This window comes from Lepisosteus platostomus, chromosome 3 (genome assembly GCF_059453375.1).
Source record: "Lepisosteus platostomus isolate fLepPlt1 chromosome 3, fLepPlt1.hap1, whole genome shotgun sequence".
NCBI classification, from domain to species: Eukaryota; Metazoa; Chordata; class Actinopteri; order Semionotiformes; family Lepisosteidae; genus Lepisosteus; species Lepisosteus platostomus.
In genome coordinates this window covers 29051244-29068142 of record NC_142613.1, presented here as the reverse complement: position 1 = coordinate 29068142, position 16899 = coordinate 29051244, and the positions used below count along the sequence as shown (strand labels likewise).

Sequence of the window (16899 nt, the reverse complement as noted above, 5' to 3'; positions counted from 1 at the left end):
AGTATTTTTTTCCTCTGGAAGGGAGCCAGGTGTTTGGGCCTTGGAGAGAGCAAAGCAGAATGCAGTGGAAAACTTCCTCCTGGTGGGAATTCTGGAAGAGCTTGAAGATGTACTCCTTATACTGGAGCGCCTCTTACCTCATTTCTTCAGTGATGTGCTCAACATCTACAAAAGTCCAGGTGCAGATCATTTGCCATGTTTGTTTTATTCCTAGTCCACAAGTGCTGTTCCATCCTATATTAGGATAATTCTTTATCCTGACCAGTATGGGAAACTTTAAAGTAATACTTTAAAGCCTGAAATAAATTGAGATATGCACTGCGGAGGAATATGTGAGACATAATATGAGTAATAAATAATGAACATCAGAAAAAAACTATTCTGAGAAATATGCTTTAATACATGTGCTTTATGTATGGAGCTTCCTCATCACTTTCACAAATATTGTGACATTAACAATTATCACTCAGTTGTTGTAAATGTAGAATCAGTGAACCTAGTCAATCTCAAACCAGGATGTCTAAGAAATGTTTTAAATCAAATCTGATTTTTTCCACAGTATGTTCAGTTTAGTAGTGTATGCTACATATCTAATTCTTTCCTTAGACAATAATTTCTGTATTTGCAGACAAAGACCAGAAAGCTGCATCGACACATATTTATTTTAATGTTAAGTTCTTTAGAAAAATCTAAATATGATAGAAATATAAAGGGTACAAATATAAAGAGAATAGTAAATAAATAAAAGAGTAGAAACACCATTTTTAAGCCGAGTCTTATAAGAATCCCATACTTTGATATTCTATAATTATTGTTATTAACAACAATGTTATTAATTCAATTTTTTTCTGTTTTGCTTTAGGCTATAGAAAGTTGGGGAACATGACTGGCACTGTGAGAAAGCAAACACCATCACTGGAAGCCCTGCAGGTGCTTTACCACCGTATGAAATATGAATATGACTTTTATAACTTCATCAGGGATCAGTTCCACTTAATGAAAAGGAAAATTGGGCTCAAATCACAGTTTTCCCTGACTCATACCCCCAACTTCCTTTTGAGTTCGCAGTTGAAGACACATCAGCCCGTGGAAGAACGTGAAGAGGAGATGGAAGAGGATGCCCACAGCTGGCTGGTGCAGCCTTGAACAAAGCTGTGGTTAGAGCCCAGGAGCCCAACCCTTAACATCACATTCCCAGGAGTTGGGAGTGTGAAAGATGACATATGTCCGTGTTTTTATGGCCATTGTGTTTTATTGGGTGGATGAGAGGTCACAAGGTTGTACAAGCTCCAAAAGCACATTATCCTCATCATTACTTTTTAAATTATATTTTATAGTTTAATAATTGAAAAAGAACTGGCTCAATTTTAAGAGGCAGTCTTATTATTATTGATGTCTCCAGGCGAGATGTGGAGGATTTGCACCTTTTGAAAGTGGTTAAAAATTAACCTTATTAAATAAAACGTTTTCCTTCTTTAAAAAGCCAAAGGGGGAAACCATCTGAAGTGGTATGTACGTAGTAGTATGGTTAAAAAATTTGAGTTTCAGTCAGGGGGTTCCAGGTACTCTCTAGTTCTAACCTTGTAGTTTTTAACCTGCATTGGGACTGAGGAAATTAGAAAATACTGTTAGAGCTAAACATGGTCTGAAGATATGATGTCCAGTATTTTTTTTAATCGGAAGAGAGAATGACTAAATAGTATTTCACAGTTATTTAGCAGATTTTATATAAATTAATAGATTTTTTTATTATAATAATTTAAATTTAGCTTTTTCCTTTGTGTGGATTGAAAAATTGAACTACACAATCTGCTTATTTTGAATTATTGCATTACTTTTTGGGTTCTTTTAAGTTTTTAATTGAAGTTTAGCAGAGTAGTAAGAAAGGTTTATGGAACAGAATGTGAATGACGGGTTTTTTTTAAGTGAGACTTGAAAGTGAGTTTAATCCTTTAATCCTCATTGGATTCACATGAATGAAATATAACAGATTTCCTGGTACTGTTCCTATATTCCTGTTATTCCCCAGTGATTATGTAGAGTTTATCATATGGGAGAAAACTAATTGTCCAGCAACATATGCCTAAATAATACTGTGATAGACTGCACAAAGTGAACAGAGGATGCGGATGCAGCTATAAATGCTGCAATTCAGTAGAAACTTTTTCAGTAAATTCTTAGTCTGGTAGCAGGTTACTGTGAGCCAGGGCAATGAGCATAAGGCAGGGTACACCCTGGAGGAGACACCAGTCTATCACATACATGACATTCCTGGAGGGAACAAGTAATAGGTTTATTCCATGCTGAAAAGAGAAGAGATAAAACACAACATTTCAGATGTGACACCTTCTTCAGGTATCCTGGAGTGAGACACCCAGAGATATAGTATATGGCTTTTAGGTCACAATTATGAAAGCATGGTAGACATTTCACAAAACTCTGCTATAAGCTAAAACTCTACTATCAGCTGCTTGAGAAAAGCAAGCTACAAAATCTTCTAGTGAAGAACCAGGAGAAAAATCAGATTTATTTTTCCAGATTCATACACTTCAGTTAAAAAGAAATGGAAAGTTGCAGTTTTTTTTTATACAGCTTTTTAGGAAACCTTTGTCATCAGTTTACAATTCAATATAGATTTCAAACTTATTTTTTGTAAATGCATGTAAGCTGAAAGTTGAATACAGTGCATAACTATCAAAGGAAAATTCTGCTTTATTTAAGGTCTTTCAAAGGATTTTATGAAAAGGTTTCATACCACCATTTGTCAGGGTCTCTTATGACCTTGACATTCCAAGTATAATATTATATGCCAAAAGTAGTAGAAATTTGTTATATAATTAGCATTTAAAGATGCTGGCACATAATGTTAATGGTTACATAATATTATGTGTCACGAATACACAGTTTAATATATAGCTTTTTATATTTTAAAATATTCTGAATCTGTTGACTTTTTTAATTTATTATAGGTATTCCTTACATTTCAGATTTAAAATTCTCAGGAAATAAGGATTTTGGAGGTCAAATTCTTCAGCACCTAACATTTATCAGACATTTTGTATTAAAACCTAGATATAAACGTTTGGACTTCTAAATACCTTCAAAATAACTGGTGTAAGCTGCTTAATCCCTCATAAAACAAGGAAACAACATGCAATACTGCGAAGAGAGCTGTTAAATAAAATGAATATTTTGTTTTCTTGGGCAGTTTCTAAATTGTATTCAGATCATTGTAATCAAATTGATATCACAAACATTTAAAATATACATATTTCTATATAATAATATTTTGAAGTTTAACATCAATGTATTTGTAATGAGAGCAAATGAAACATACTGTACAATTGGATTCAGTCAAATTGCTTGTGAGACAGACAATGGATGGAGCTATGAATGACTTATTTTTGGTCTCCCAGCACTTTGTGCACAGTATTACTCTGCAGACCACAATTGTAGCACTTGGTTTTGTGCATTTACTTGGTTACTCTAAAGAAATGTAAGTCCACTGCTGTTTTAGCTCAACCAGTAAATTGCTTTGAACTAGGTCTGCATATTGAATTTTTGTACTTTTCCCCCAGGCATTTATTCATAACCTTGACAAATTAACTCAAGGCAGATTTAGAAATTAAAATTCACATAAGAATATTAAAAATTTATGTGATCAACAATAAAGTATTTTGATTTGAATTTAACATGAATAAACGTGTCTTGAATGTGTCAATAGCACAAGGATTAAAAAATTATATTTACATTCAGTGTTACAATTTATATGCTTCCTGTAAATGTTGGAAATAAATGATGTAAACCCCAATTCTCTTAGTCTCACAAAGCCTCAGAAAGATTATAGAAGCTTTTGAAACTCACCTTGTTTGCTACTGGATATCGTAGCAGGTTTTACACATTAACAAAGCATGCAATACTAACTCATGATTTGAGAAAGTCACAGAATTATTTAAAGGTCACACATACCCAAGAATTCTCAGAGAAATATCTCATAGAACGTTTTAGTCCAAAAGAGAAGACTTCAAGTATTCAACATCCACAAAGGCATTGAAAAAGTAAACCCAATAAACATCTCTGGAATGAGAATGGTGGAGCATACAGATGCAGCCATTCAAAACGAACGGGGTACGCTGCGGTAAAACGTGGTGGGCGTGTCATATCATAACGCGTCATACCGCATCATACCAGTTATGATAATCGTATCCGGAATCACGGCCAGGTGGAGCTAATAAAGCTTAACCTCTCATGTACAGCATTTCAGCTGTCACCAGAAGCTGGTTTTGAATGACGATCGCTATCACTGCTGAGGGACGATCTTTATCCAATTAGGAATTTAAGTTGTATACTCGTTAGACTTTTAATTTTAAACTGTATATTGCAGTATGTTAATCATTAAACATTAAAAAGTTGGTATATTTTATAAAAGCAAGATTGCTCAGTTGGACAAAAGTATAAAATCTTCTACCTTCATCATAAATATTTTAATTATGCATAAATATTTTATGTATCAAAGTCTTTAACTTGGTAATTTACATGGATTCTGGCTTTAACGTGCTTGTTCTAACATTATTAAGCTAACATTCTGTACTTCATAAAAAGTTATAACGTTTTATCCTTTTCCATGAATGCGTACAGTAGTAAGAACACCACTTGCTGTTATTGTAAAAAGATAAATGTAGTGATTTAACATCACTTGATAGCTATATTAATATGGAATCGTGTAACTAAGCAGCTAAAGTATCACAAGTGGATGTTTTAGAAACATTTTGACATTTGTTTCTTTTTATAAAAAAAACTTCCATTGTTCTTGTGGTCATGAGCACTGTAATGTAGTGAGCTGCACCCAGGCAGTTCAAAGCACGATTGGAGCATTATTTTCTGTTTGGTTCTCATATAGCTGAATGCATAACAATTGTCCAATATTATAGCTTGTTGTTGTTGGCTCTGGTGTGAATTTGTGTATCTGGATAAATTAAGTGATGATATTGTGATTAAGGATTACTTCGCTAAATTCTTTAAGTTAAACAAAGGAGGGAAGAAGGGTTATTTTACAATTGGCACTCCGAGATTCTGACTGATTTAATTTCCCTCATTTAGCTGAAGTGGATAAAGAAATCACGCAGTAGTTAGGGGTATATGTATTGGAAGGCGCTCTGTTTTATTAACAGACACTCAGACTCAAACCTGTGTCGTACAGTATACAGTAGACTTGGGTAATGTCACCCCCATTAAACAATGTGCCTATTGCACAACTCCTGCTAAACTAGAAGCATTGCAGAAGGTGATAAACTGTACATTATTTACTGAAGCACAGTTGAGTTCAAATAACGAAGTCTGACCAGTTAAAGTTTGCTTGAAGTTCGAAAATGATTTTGGCACGCCTGTAGCATTTTCATGAAACCTCCTAGAGTTACAAAAACACTTGCTGTGTGTACAAAGTACAGTGTGAATGTTTTCACAGCCTTCACTATGTTGTTTTTACACCATTTTTTTTTACCATGCACGAATATTCTCATGTCCACATCTTCGCAAGGGAAACATAGAAAGCCTTTAAACCAAACGCATTTTGAAGACCTCTACTTGTGAAAATTTTCACAGCCTCTACATAAAACTATCAGTGAGCTAATTCTCTTTTTATAAACCTCCCATTTCCATGGATGCGTAATAACGCACTAACTGGAACCTTGGGGGACCGAAGTGTACATGTTCACAACGTGAGAAATACTGCTCAATACAGCTTCGTGAGAAAAACCCGTATATCACCATAAGAAGCAGAAAATTGCAGTCTCTAATTACCCAGACTGTAAGCATGGGAAAAAAAGCTTTGTTTGATTTCTGAAACCCCTTCATGTCCTGTTTTCATTCAGGTAAGGGTCACCTATATACACAATACTGCTGACAGCAGGAAAATTCCTATTCTTTACTCAACAGCTTATTAAAAACAGCACCCATGATGTTCAAACCAATTGTTTACTCAGAAGACTGACACAGCTTTGCATTGTGAATCTCTTTTTCTCGTGCTTTTATTTAAGGTGGCACTATACACTGGGATAGGGGTATGCTGTTCACAAGCCAATAGCATTTAAACCACAGCACCCACAATGCTGCAAGTATGTGTTTTCACACTAAGCAGGTCCTCTGATCTTTCAAAGCCTTGCTTTTGAAACCTCTTTTAGTTTTTTTTTATGTTTTTTCAATATGGCACCACTGGGATTCATGACTCAATAGCTTTTTAAGCTTAACATTCACAATGCTGCAACCAAGTGTTTTACACACCAGACAGCCCCCCTCACCATACACAACCTTGCTTTAGGTTGTGAAACATTTCCTTATTTTTTAATGATTTTTTCAATATGGCACCATTAGAGAGGCGGTACATGGGGATAGGCGGGTGCTATTCATGAGTCAATAGCTTTTCAAGCACAACATTCAAAATGTTGCAACCAAGTGTTTTACACACTAAGCAAGCCCTCTTATCTTTCACCGTCATGATTTCGAATGTGAATTCCTTCCATAATGTTTTATTATTTCTGGAAGATAGCACCATTGGACAGGCAATACACGGGGATAGGGGGTCACTGTTCATGACTCAATAGCTTTCAAACCACAACACTCACAGAGCTGCAACCAAGTGTTTTACACTCTAGACAAGCCCTCTGACCTTTTACAACCTTGTGTTGGTTTGTGAATCTTTCTGTAATGTTTTATACTTTTTTGAATACTGCACCATTAAAGAAGCCGAAGTAAAATTATCAAAACACAGTAAGACAGTTGTTGAAGTTGACCCACAACTGGCTAAAAAACTGCCCCTTGCTGTCTGTATTACCTTTAAAAGTGGCATCTCAAAGCAATACAGGATTCTGGCTGTCAAATTCTGAACATATTGTAGATTGCTCAGCGTGGATTTAAATACTCCAGTGAACAGTATGTGCATTTATTAATTCATTAAAAAAACTCTTTCTTGATTTCTCTAGTTCCCAGTTTCTCTAGTACCCTTTAAAATACACTATTATTCCACAGTGCAAAGCACTACATGGCTGGTATTTACATATGATATTTGTGATTTAAACCAATTAACACAAGCAGTTTTAGGAGATTTAAGTGTTGGCAGAATGTAAGACTCTAATGACTCTAGTCTAGATGTACTGTAGGTAGGAAAAAGATAATTTGGGGAACGTTTCACTTCCTTATATATAATGGCTCTAAACATACAGTAGTTTCTCTTAACACCAGAGGTATCAACGACAGAGTAAGATGCCAGTCTGTCTTTGATTACCTCCAGCAGAGAGAGGGAGATATGTTGATGTTGCAGGAGTGTGCTTTAGACTGTCAAGAGAGGTATAAAAGCTTTGAAGATAGGTGGGATAAAGGGGCTTCTGTTTGGTCAGGGGACAATAACAACAGAGCATCTGGCGTGGCCATTCTTTTCAAGGGATGGGCCTTCAAATTGAAAAGTATCCAGAGGGTCTTAGATGGCAGGTTGCCCCTTGATGTCTGTATTAAACCTAGTTCACTCAGTAGTTTAAATGAAGTGTAAAGTGCTTTGAAGAGGAATGCATGAAGATACTTTCACATTTTTATGAAAGCTATAGTTTTTTAAATCTTTTAAATGGGTGCTCCTACAGTTCAGAGGTCTGCATAAAGGACCCAAAGAATCTAAAAGTTTCACAACTCAAGGGCAAAGTATCCATAGATTTTGCCAAAGCTACAGATGCAGCCATTCAAAATGCGCGGTAAAAACCCGCGGTACAGTAAGCTACCCACAAGCCACCACAGGGCACCGGAGGGCACCGCGGTAAGTGATTGGCTGGCCAAAATGACCGACAGGGGCACTTGTGGTGCATTGGTTGGTAGTGAAAAGATTTAATCATTTAATGTCTTTACTGTGCACATTTTAATCCACTTAGTTTTGAATATTTATATGGAATTTTACCACTAAAGGGAAATTTTAGTCGCTGAGCATAAAAAGAAGAGGAGCATAACGCATCTGAAGGTCATAAACGATATTAATTTAGGAACATAAACATTACTATATGTACATAAACTGTACTGTGTATGGCTGGTCTTGATAGTTTAAAGAAAAAATACACACCAGTCTTCCATTTCTCCCTAAACATTTTAAGCATGAAAGTTTTATGAAACGGTACCCAAATATGCGATTGCTGTATAGAATGATTTTTAATTTTTAAAAATGATTTAACACGAACATTAAGCTGTTTACATCTTCTGCCTGAGAACAGTCACCCGTTGCTACCCAACGCAGAAACACAGCCACTAACTAGCAAAGAGACGACATTAGCTAGCCAATATGATAAAGAAATAAATGATTATTTTGTTTATTTCTTTTGCACATTTATTTGAACATTTCCATCGATTGTACAAGCACTTGGAAACTGTCCAATCCCTAGTTCATCAGGCATTTTACCGGTTTGGCGCCGGTCTGTGTCTTCTAGGATATAATGCCAGCAAACTTTTGTTTTTATGTCCACTATAACAGACAATCTCCTTTGCTTTTAACCGAGCGTTTAATAATTTCCTAAAATGAAAATGATTTACTTTATTTCCCTCACGGGATCAATAAAAGTATCTATCATCTGTCTAAACTATGGGACAGAATTCTCGGGTCTCCCCATACCAGAGATTATGGTGATTGGCTGACACCATCTGACACCCCTCTGATTGGAGAAAAAATATGTGCTGGTTTGCTATACATACAGTACTGTACCAGGAAGAGGATTTCTTTCTATTCGAAACGTGTATTTTAAGTTTAAGAAGTAAAAACCTTACAGTGTACACAGATTTCTAAACTGATCAGGATCGTTATCTTTGTCTTATGCAATAATAATGTTCACCGCTCAGTCCAGCAAATTAATAATAAACTTCATTTTATATAGCATTTTAAACGAATAAGTAATTAGATTGCTCATAAACCTAATCACTTGCTTTTTCTTTTTATTTCGGCTCAGATTTCAACTATAGATCGTATTATTAATAACCATAATAACAACCAACCAACAAACACAACCATATAAACATAATACCAACCAAAAACATAGATAACGACCACAATACAAAATCAAATATATCAAACCATTATACTCTCGCAAATTCCTCCAATTATCATAATCCCGCCCCTTATGCAAACCCAAACCCTCCTCCCATCCCAGTTTATCCTCTTTATCATAAACAAAATCCACCTAAATTGTCAACATAAAGCATTACTGCTTACTGGGTTTTTGAGGGGGGGGGGGTGTCTTTCGCTGGAAATCTCGCCTGCTTCTACTTTACGAGTACAACCCCCTCTCTGCCGGAGTGCTGGCTGTGACGAATTAAACCGGTTTCACAGGTATTTTCAAAGTAGAAAGTACAGTGTTAACTGGTAGCTGGGCTCCTCAATGGAATCGCTTTAACATGCTAATGCGTTGGTTTAACAGTCCGGGAGTGGCAAGCTTCCAATGTCAACTCGACTCGATTGGAAGACAATGAACGTATTTTAGCCCTAAATGAATTAATAGCAAACATGGTTTACATAAAATACATTTTTCCAAGAAAGTTTATAATAATACGATCTATAGTTGAAATCTGAGCCTAAATATAAAGGAAAAGCATTTTCAGAGAGCAATCACGCTGTGTTTATGTAGAAAAAGCGATTACGTTTATGAGCAATCTAATTACCTATTCGCTTAAAACGCTATATAAAATAAAGTTTATTTAGAGATGAATGATCAGTGTCGCAGTTTAAATAATTTTCATAGGAGGGCTTGGACAGATTCCAAGTGCATTTTTGCAATTTATGTTGCATTGTCCAATGTGCTGTTGTAATACAGTTTAGAATACAGTTAGTCTAAGCTTTATCAGCTTTATTTATGGGTTGCAATTTAGAAAAATTCAAAAACGGCACTCAAAATGCAATTTAGAGCTTTCTGGCAAGAGGAGACACCCAAATTATCATGTTTGTGCATGAACAAAGTTATACTGCAATTTTCCTTAGATACGCGATTAAAAAAAAAAAATTGTTTGAATCCCCAGCGGAACACACTCCATAAGAATCAGCGCTTTTATATAGTATATCGCCTTTAAACACATATATTTAAACACGCGTTTACGATTTAAATCAAAACGTGATTCAAATCAATATAAATGTTTATTTTGTAATGCATAGGTGACTATTCATTGTTATTAAAAAGACTTAAATTCGATCATGTTGTGATATTTAGAAATATAAATTTGTTTGGTGCGAGTGAGGTTTTATTTAATCTCTGACCAAGGGAAACGTTTCATTTTTTCAAAGAAATGTTTGTTAAAAAATAAAGTCATAGTTCCATGGGATTCAATCACAGACCATGTGACATGGGAGTCAGGAAACTAACACACAGCGCCACCAGATTTGATAACGCTATAAAAACGCTATAAAATAATGTGACTAGGCACAGAACAAGTTTACAGCACAGTACAATAATAAATGCTGACCATGACTTTAGAAGCATAAATTGCCTTACACTCAATTTAAGCAGAAGCTGTCTTTAGCCCTCTAAGCTGGTTCATACAGAAATGTAGAGATCCAGGCTCAGAACACACAGCTTCAAATACATATGCAGGACAACTAGAGAAGACATTTTACAGAGGATGGATTTTTAGAAACATCCCATCAGTGACATCACTGAAGTCAACTCCTAGGTACTGTAACTGTTGTGTGGATAGTTTCACAAGAATCAGACAAAGGTTTAAGCATCGCTTGTTCTAGATTAAACTGCAAAAAAAAAACAACAACCCATAATGTACTTCTTTGCGGCTCTGTTTGCCCAAATCATATATTCACAACGTGAAATTTAGAAAATAATATTACGTAACCAAAATCCGCAATATGGAAACAGAACCTGTGTAATTGTTGATAGATGATGTACTCGTAACATTTTTACAAGACGAACTACAACATTTAAAAAATGACTTGTATGTACTTGATATCTCTAATCAATCCACGGCAACATTGTTAAAAGCAGAGTCCCAGCACAAAATGAAACTAAAACGCCCTGGGCATACTGTTTCGAGCTTCTTATTAGTTGCTCAAAAGTAATTTGACCGTATGAAATGCATAATATAAACCTAGAAACATATATCTGAGCATTATTTACGCACTGTAGTATCGGTGTTAAGACATTCCTCTCAAATATTGTAAATCAAGTTAAAAATATCTCAAGACCGATTCTGGTCATAATGAAACCATGTTTCGTGTATGTTTTCTTTAAAGTACCGAGACCAGCCATATACTGTATGTTTATGTTCCAAAATTAATATCGTTTATGGCCTTCACACGCGTTGCAGTATGCTCCTCTTCTTTTTATGCTCAGCTACTAAGATTTCCCTTCAGTGGTAAAATTAGATATGAATATTCAATACTTAAACGGGCACAGTTAAGACATTAAATATACATATACATACTGTATACAGTACAGTTTTCATACGGTAATATGTTTATGTTCCTAAATCAATCTCTTTTATGAGCATGTGAAAGGCATGGTGAATCGATTCTCAAAAATTACTGTACTTTGCATGATTGGAAACAAATGCGTGATTGCGAAATGCTGTGGTGTTACTTTTACAAAGACGGTCAATGAAAAAAAGAATGTTGACCAGGGCAATACTTTGAGTTTACACTTACAGCTTGTCCAAGGTCATTCATTATTAATACTATTAGTAATATCTTGTAGTAATAGCTTGTCGTATTATAGGAGAATTTACGGTAACTCGCGGTATTTACCGGTAACTCGCGGTATTTACCGGGAACTTGCGGTAGACTGCGTACGGCGTACCGGAAAATAATGCGGTATCGCCCGCGCATTTTGAATGGCTGCACCTGTATTGGAACCAAATGGCTTTTTTTAATCCTCTTTGGGAACTTAACTATAGAGAACAAATTATGCCTAGGGATGTTTTTTTACAGCAAGAAATTATGTTTTGTCCGTACAACTGAAACACATTTTGGAGAACTTTCACATTGCTTTTCACAATGTTTTAACGAAGCCAACATCGTTATCGAAAATGAAAATGTCTCTGGAATAGGCAAACTAAAAATGATCCAATGGAAGCTATGAAGAAAAAAAAAGTCTCCGCAGGAGCACATTTGCAATGGAAAGCAACCGGTTTGACATGTACAGTAAAATGTGAGAGCTCTCTGGAGCGTAGAGTACATATCCAACAGTGTGAGCTCATTTGGGGTGTGCTGTGCCTCCTGTGCCGAAAAATAAAGCGACGTTTTTCATTCAATTAATGTCTGAGTCACTATGTCCGTCCTCGCCGAACCTTATAAATGCCCTTAGGCTGGGCAAATTATTTTTTTAATTTTTAAAAAGTAAATCAATAATAGTTTTTATGCACAAAAAACAGGTTATCTTTCTTCCTATTGATCAGCTTAGAATCTTTGTGTATGCTGTAAGTTTTTTCTTCTTAATTTTAACATTTGAAATACAGGAATTTCATAAAGACAATAATACTGGCTGGTTCCCTGTTGTGACAGGCTGGTTCTACAGACCATAAAAAAAACAGGATTCACTTTTTTCTCTTTTTAAAAAGAGGTCAGATAGGCAGGGGGAAGCGGGAGGGGAGAAACTGTTACCTGTCTGTTACCTGTCGTGGATAAAGCGGTTAGAAAATAGGTCGTTTTACACCTGTGAAAAGCATTCGAATTTTAATGTGATATTATTAATAACCTCTTAAATCTGAAGCTGTAAACTCTACTTTAGACGTGCACACCTCCACACCTGCATGTCAAGATCCTGATTCATCATGCGTGAATGAGTCAAATTAAAAATAAAGCTTGTTTACAAAGAAAGTGGAATACAGTAAACAGCTGGGGACTCAAACCCGGGCCTCCAACATCACTGCCAGTTGTGTCAGCCAGCTAAGCTAAAGGTCTCCCTCTGCCCGGCGGCTGAGGAGGGAAAGGCGGTGACGTCACCGCGCTAGTGATTTCTTTAGCCTCACAACATTGTCCAATAGTACTCTTCTTGTGCATTATTTTTTAGTTAAGCAAGATTTGAGCTACAGACCATAAAAAACAGGACTCACTTTATGTCTCTTTCTCACCCGCTGCGATTCAGGTGTTAATAAAATGTGTTTACAAAGAATGTGGAATACAGTAATACTACACACACACTTAAGCCATCACGGCACACACGAAATCACGTGAGAAGCAGTGAAACGGAAATATTATGCAGTGAAACATTATGACTTTTCAAAAAGTACTGTATACAAACTTAATATGGTCAGAAGGAGCACGTAAAAACGTTTCCGAAATGACTACCAATACCAGCCATATACAGTTTGTAACATAGGGATTTCTATATTTGTTTTTATTTAGTGGTTACATTAATGGCAAAGGCTAAACTTTCAGCTTCAGAAACGCGTACACCGTATGGCCGACATTACATACATGTTTGTAATGACAATAGAGTGTCGATAATATTTATTGTCTGTAATAATATCTGTAGCAGTTTGAAATTATTTGTTGTTATTAATAAATGACTTAGATTCGAACATGTTGTGATACTTTGAAATATAAAAAATGTCAATATAGTGTCCATAATATTTGCTATTTTAGTTTTTCAAAGAAATGTTTGTTTGTTAAAAGAAAACTCACAGTGACAGCTGGGTTCAAACGCCACACCTTAGACTTATAAGGCACAGACTCATGCCATCACACTACAGACGGAATCATGTGGGAAGTAGTGAAACTGAGGCACACATATTCATAGAAAGTAGTATCATACACTATTTGAGCTACAGTTCATGAATATAATTATATTGTTATTAATTTCTTTAGATACACGATTCCATATTATGTTCCCTTTTAATCAAATTCTAAAAGTATGCTTTTGTTTACTCCGATATTGAGCGTATTTGCAGAAAAGGTTAAAACATAATGACTTTTCACAAAGTACTGTATATAAACTTAATGTTGTCTGAAGGAGCATGTAAAAACGTTTCAGAAATAACCACATGTAAGACTTTTATGGTTAAAAAGTTGAGGAAGAAAGTGGAATACTGGTGTGTATTTTTTCTTTAAACTACCAATACCAGCAAGTACAGTTTTACATAATACAGTTTACATAATATGTTAATGTTCCTATCGTTTATGATCATCAGATGCTTTATGCTCCTCTTCTTTTTACGCTCAGCTAATAAAATTTCCCTTTAGTTGTAAAATTCCATATAAATATTCAATACTAAGCGGATTAAAACATGCTTAGTAAAGAGATTAAATTATAAAATCTTTTCACTAACGACCAATGCACCACGAGTGCCCCTGTCGGTCATTTTTGCCAGCCAATCACATACCGCGGTACACCGCAGTGGCTTCTGGGTAGTTACGTAGTAACAGGTTGTACTGTGCATTTTGAATGGCTGCATCTGTAAACAAGAGGACATAAAACAGGTTAGTGCATTAAAGATAGAGAATTTGAGTAAAATGTTTTTAATGTTTGTAAAAAGATACCAAAACACGTTATATGGCTCCTTTCAAGAAGTGGCTGAGAACAGAGGATCATTTAGCTACCAAACATGCTAGATAGGCTTCCTCTTGTTTGTAAATTCCAAAAACACACTAGTGATCCAACCAAATCCATAGCAACCCTCTGAAATGGGATATTGATTAAAGGAGCTGGATTAGGAGAAGTTAGTACTGTTAACTGACATTCTCTGCCACTCTTAAATAATACTTCTACATCTTTATTTGGCCAGTAAAACCTGAGAATGATGTGGTCTGTTGTCTTTTTTCTCCTAAATGTTCTCCCAATAAATGACTATGAGCCACTTCTGATACCTTCTGTTTAAAGCAGCATTACCAATGTTTTCATTCATTCTCTTATTTTGTCTTAAGACATATATAATAAATCCTGTTCTAAAATAAAATTAAGAGCTCCCATTTGACTTGATACACCAGTTTTACCTATAAAAATGTTAGCTAGTACTAACACCAAGAATTAAGTGAATTGAAAGGATTATAGGCTCAGTATTTTTTACAGTAAATTTTTGCATAAATCCACTTGGCTGAGGGCCAACCTCACAGCACAGAGTGCCAAGGACACCCACGCAGAAGTGAACAAAAGGCAGCTCTATAGGCAGAGTGGGGAGAAAGAATTGAAAAACTAAACTCAATAAAGTTCTTCAGAATGAGAATGGTGGAGCATAAAAAAGAGGACATAAAACAGGTTAGTTCATTAAAGATAGAGAATTGGAGGCACACTTGTACATAAAAAAATATGTATGTAAGGGAGAGAAGGGATCTCTCCCTCACATAATACTTTATGTGATGAAATGACACAAGAAATGACTACCAGTTACTGACAGCTGAGGTTAATTGAATGTAGTTGTTGTTATCCCTCCCATTCATTGCAAACTCCATTTTTTGTCTAGTCTTAAGGCTGATCTGAAATTTTTGGAGTCTTCTACAACTTCTGCTTAAAATGGACCATCCAAGCTCTATTGTTATTGATTACTTGACCAATGCATTTAAAAGGTTATTAATAATATCTTCAATGTCGCATTAACATTGGAATGTTCTTCCAAGTGTAAAAAGAGGCAATACGCAACGTGTCTCTTTCATACATTTTCAGTTTACAGACTATACAAGATTATTTTTTAGAAATAATGTCTTCCGTATTGCATTAAAATTGGAACGCTTTTCACAGGTGTAAATCCACCTATTTTCTAACCACTTTATCCAGGACAGTTTCACAACTCACCCTCCCCCTGCCTGTCTGACTTTCTTTTTAACCCTTCTGTGCCAGGATTGCAGCGGGTAAGATATTTTTCCAAGAAAGATCTGATGACGAGTAAGAAAATTCACCTGTTTTTCTAGCACAAAAAATGGTTATTAACTATTGAAACCTGTTTTTATCACTTTTAAAGTCATGCAATTTCTAAGTTAAGCAGGAACACATCATTACATCTCATTTTTTATTTATTTTTTTAATTTAAAAATTCGATTGCACAGCCTAACTGGGGTGTTTATAATATTGTGGCATTATTATATAGGACGGACACAGTGACTCAGGCACTCGTTGAATGAAAAACAGTGCTTTATTTTTCAGTACAGAGAGACACATACACACTTTTTCATATATAAGATATTATATATTTTTCATATATAAGATAAAATGATGTGTTCCTGCTTAGACATTGCACGACTTTAAAAGCTATAAAGCTATATACGGCCAGCAGCCATATCACCCTGCAACTCCCAACTGGCAACCCATTGAAGCTAAGCAGTTGTGAGCCTGGCCAGTACCTGGATGTGAGACCTCCTGGGAAAAACTAAGGTTGCTGCTGGAAGAGGTGTTAGTGGGGCCAACAGGGGGCGCTCACCCTGTGGTCCACGTGGGTTCTAATGCCCCAGTATAGAGATGGGGACACTATACTGTAAACAGGCGCCGTTTAGGGGTGTAACCTCAGCGTCCTAGCCAAATTTCCCATTGGCCCTTACCAATCATGGCCTCCTAATAATCCCCATCTATTAATTGGCTTCATTACTCTGCTGTCCTCCCCACTGACAGCTGATGTGTAGTGAGCGTTCTGGCGCACTATGGCTGCTGTCGCATCATCCAGGTGGATGCTGCACATTGGTGGTGGTGGAGGGGAGTCCCCATTACCTGTAAAGCGCTTTGAATGGAGTGTCCAGAAAAGCACTATGTAAGTGTAAGCTATTATTATTATTATAAAAACAGGTTTCGATAGTTAATGACCACTTTTTATGTGTGAAACACGGGTGATTTTTCTTCCTCCTGATCAGCTTAGAAATCTGTGTACGCTGTAAGGTTTTTACTTCTTAATTAAATGTTTGAAATACACGTTTCAAATGGAAAAAAATCATATTCTGTTGTCTTCCTGGTAAGCAGAACA

The 16899-nt window shown here is 35.8% G+C and overlaps 1 protein-coding gene across 3 annotated transcripts in view; it reads left to right on the top strand.

Moving 5' to 3' along the window:
* usta (uronyl 2-sulfotransferase a) overlaps positions 1 to 3811 on the top strand; it is a 313485-nt gene extending 309674 nt beyond the window's left edge. For all 3 annotated transcript variants that reach the window (XM_088625123.1, XM_088625122.1, XM_088625121.1), the window contains 2 exons: positions 22 to 179; positions 863 to 3811. In XM_088625123.1, the coding sequence (XP_088481249.1) occupies positions 22 to 179; positions 863 to 1146 (442 nt within the window). In that variant the 3' untranslated portion in view covers positions 1147 to 3811. The remainder of the gene's footprint in view (positions 1 to 21; positions 180 to 862) is intronic.
* The last annotated feature ends 13088 nt before the right edge of the window (positions 3812 to 16899 follow it).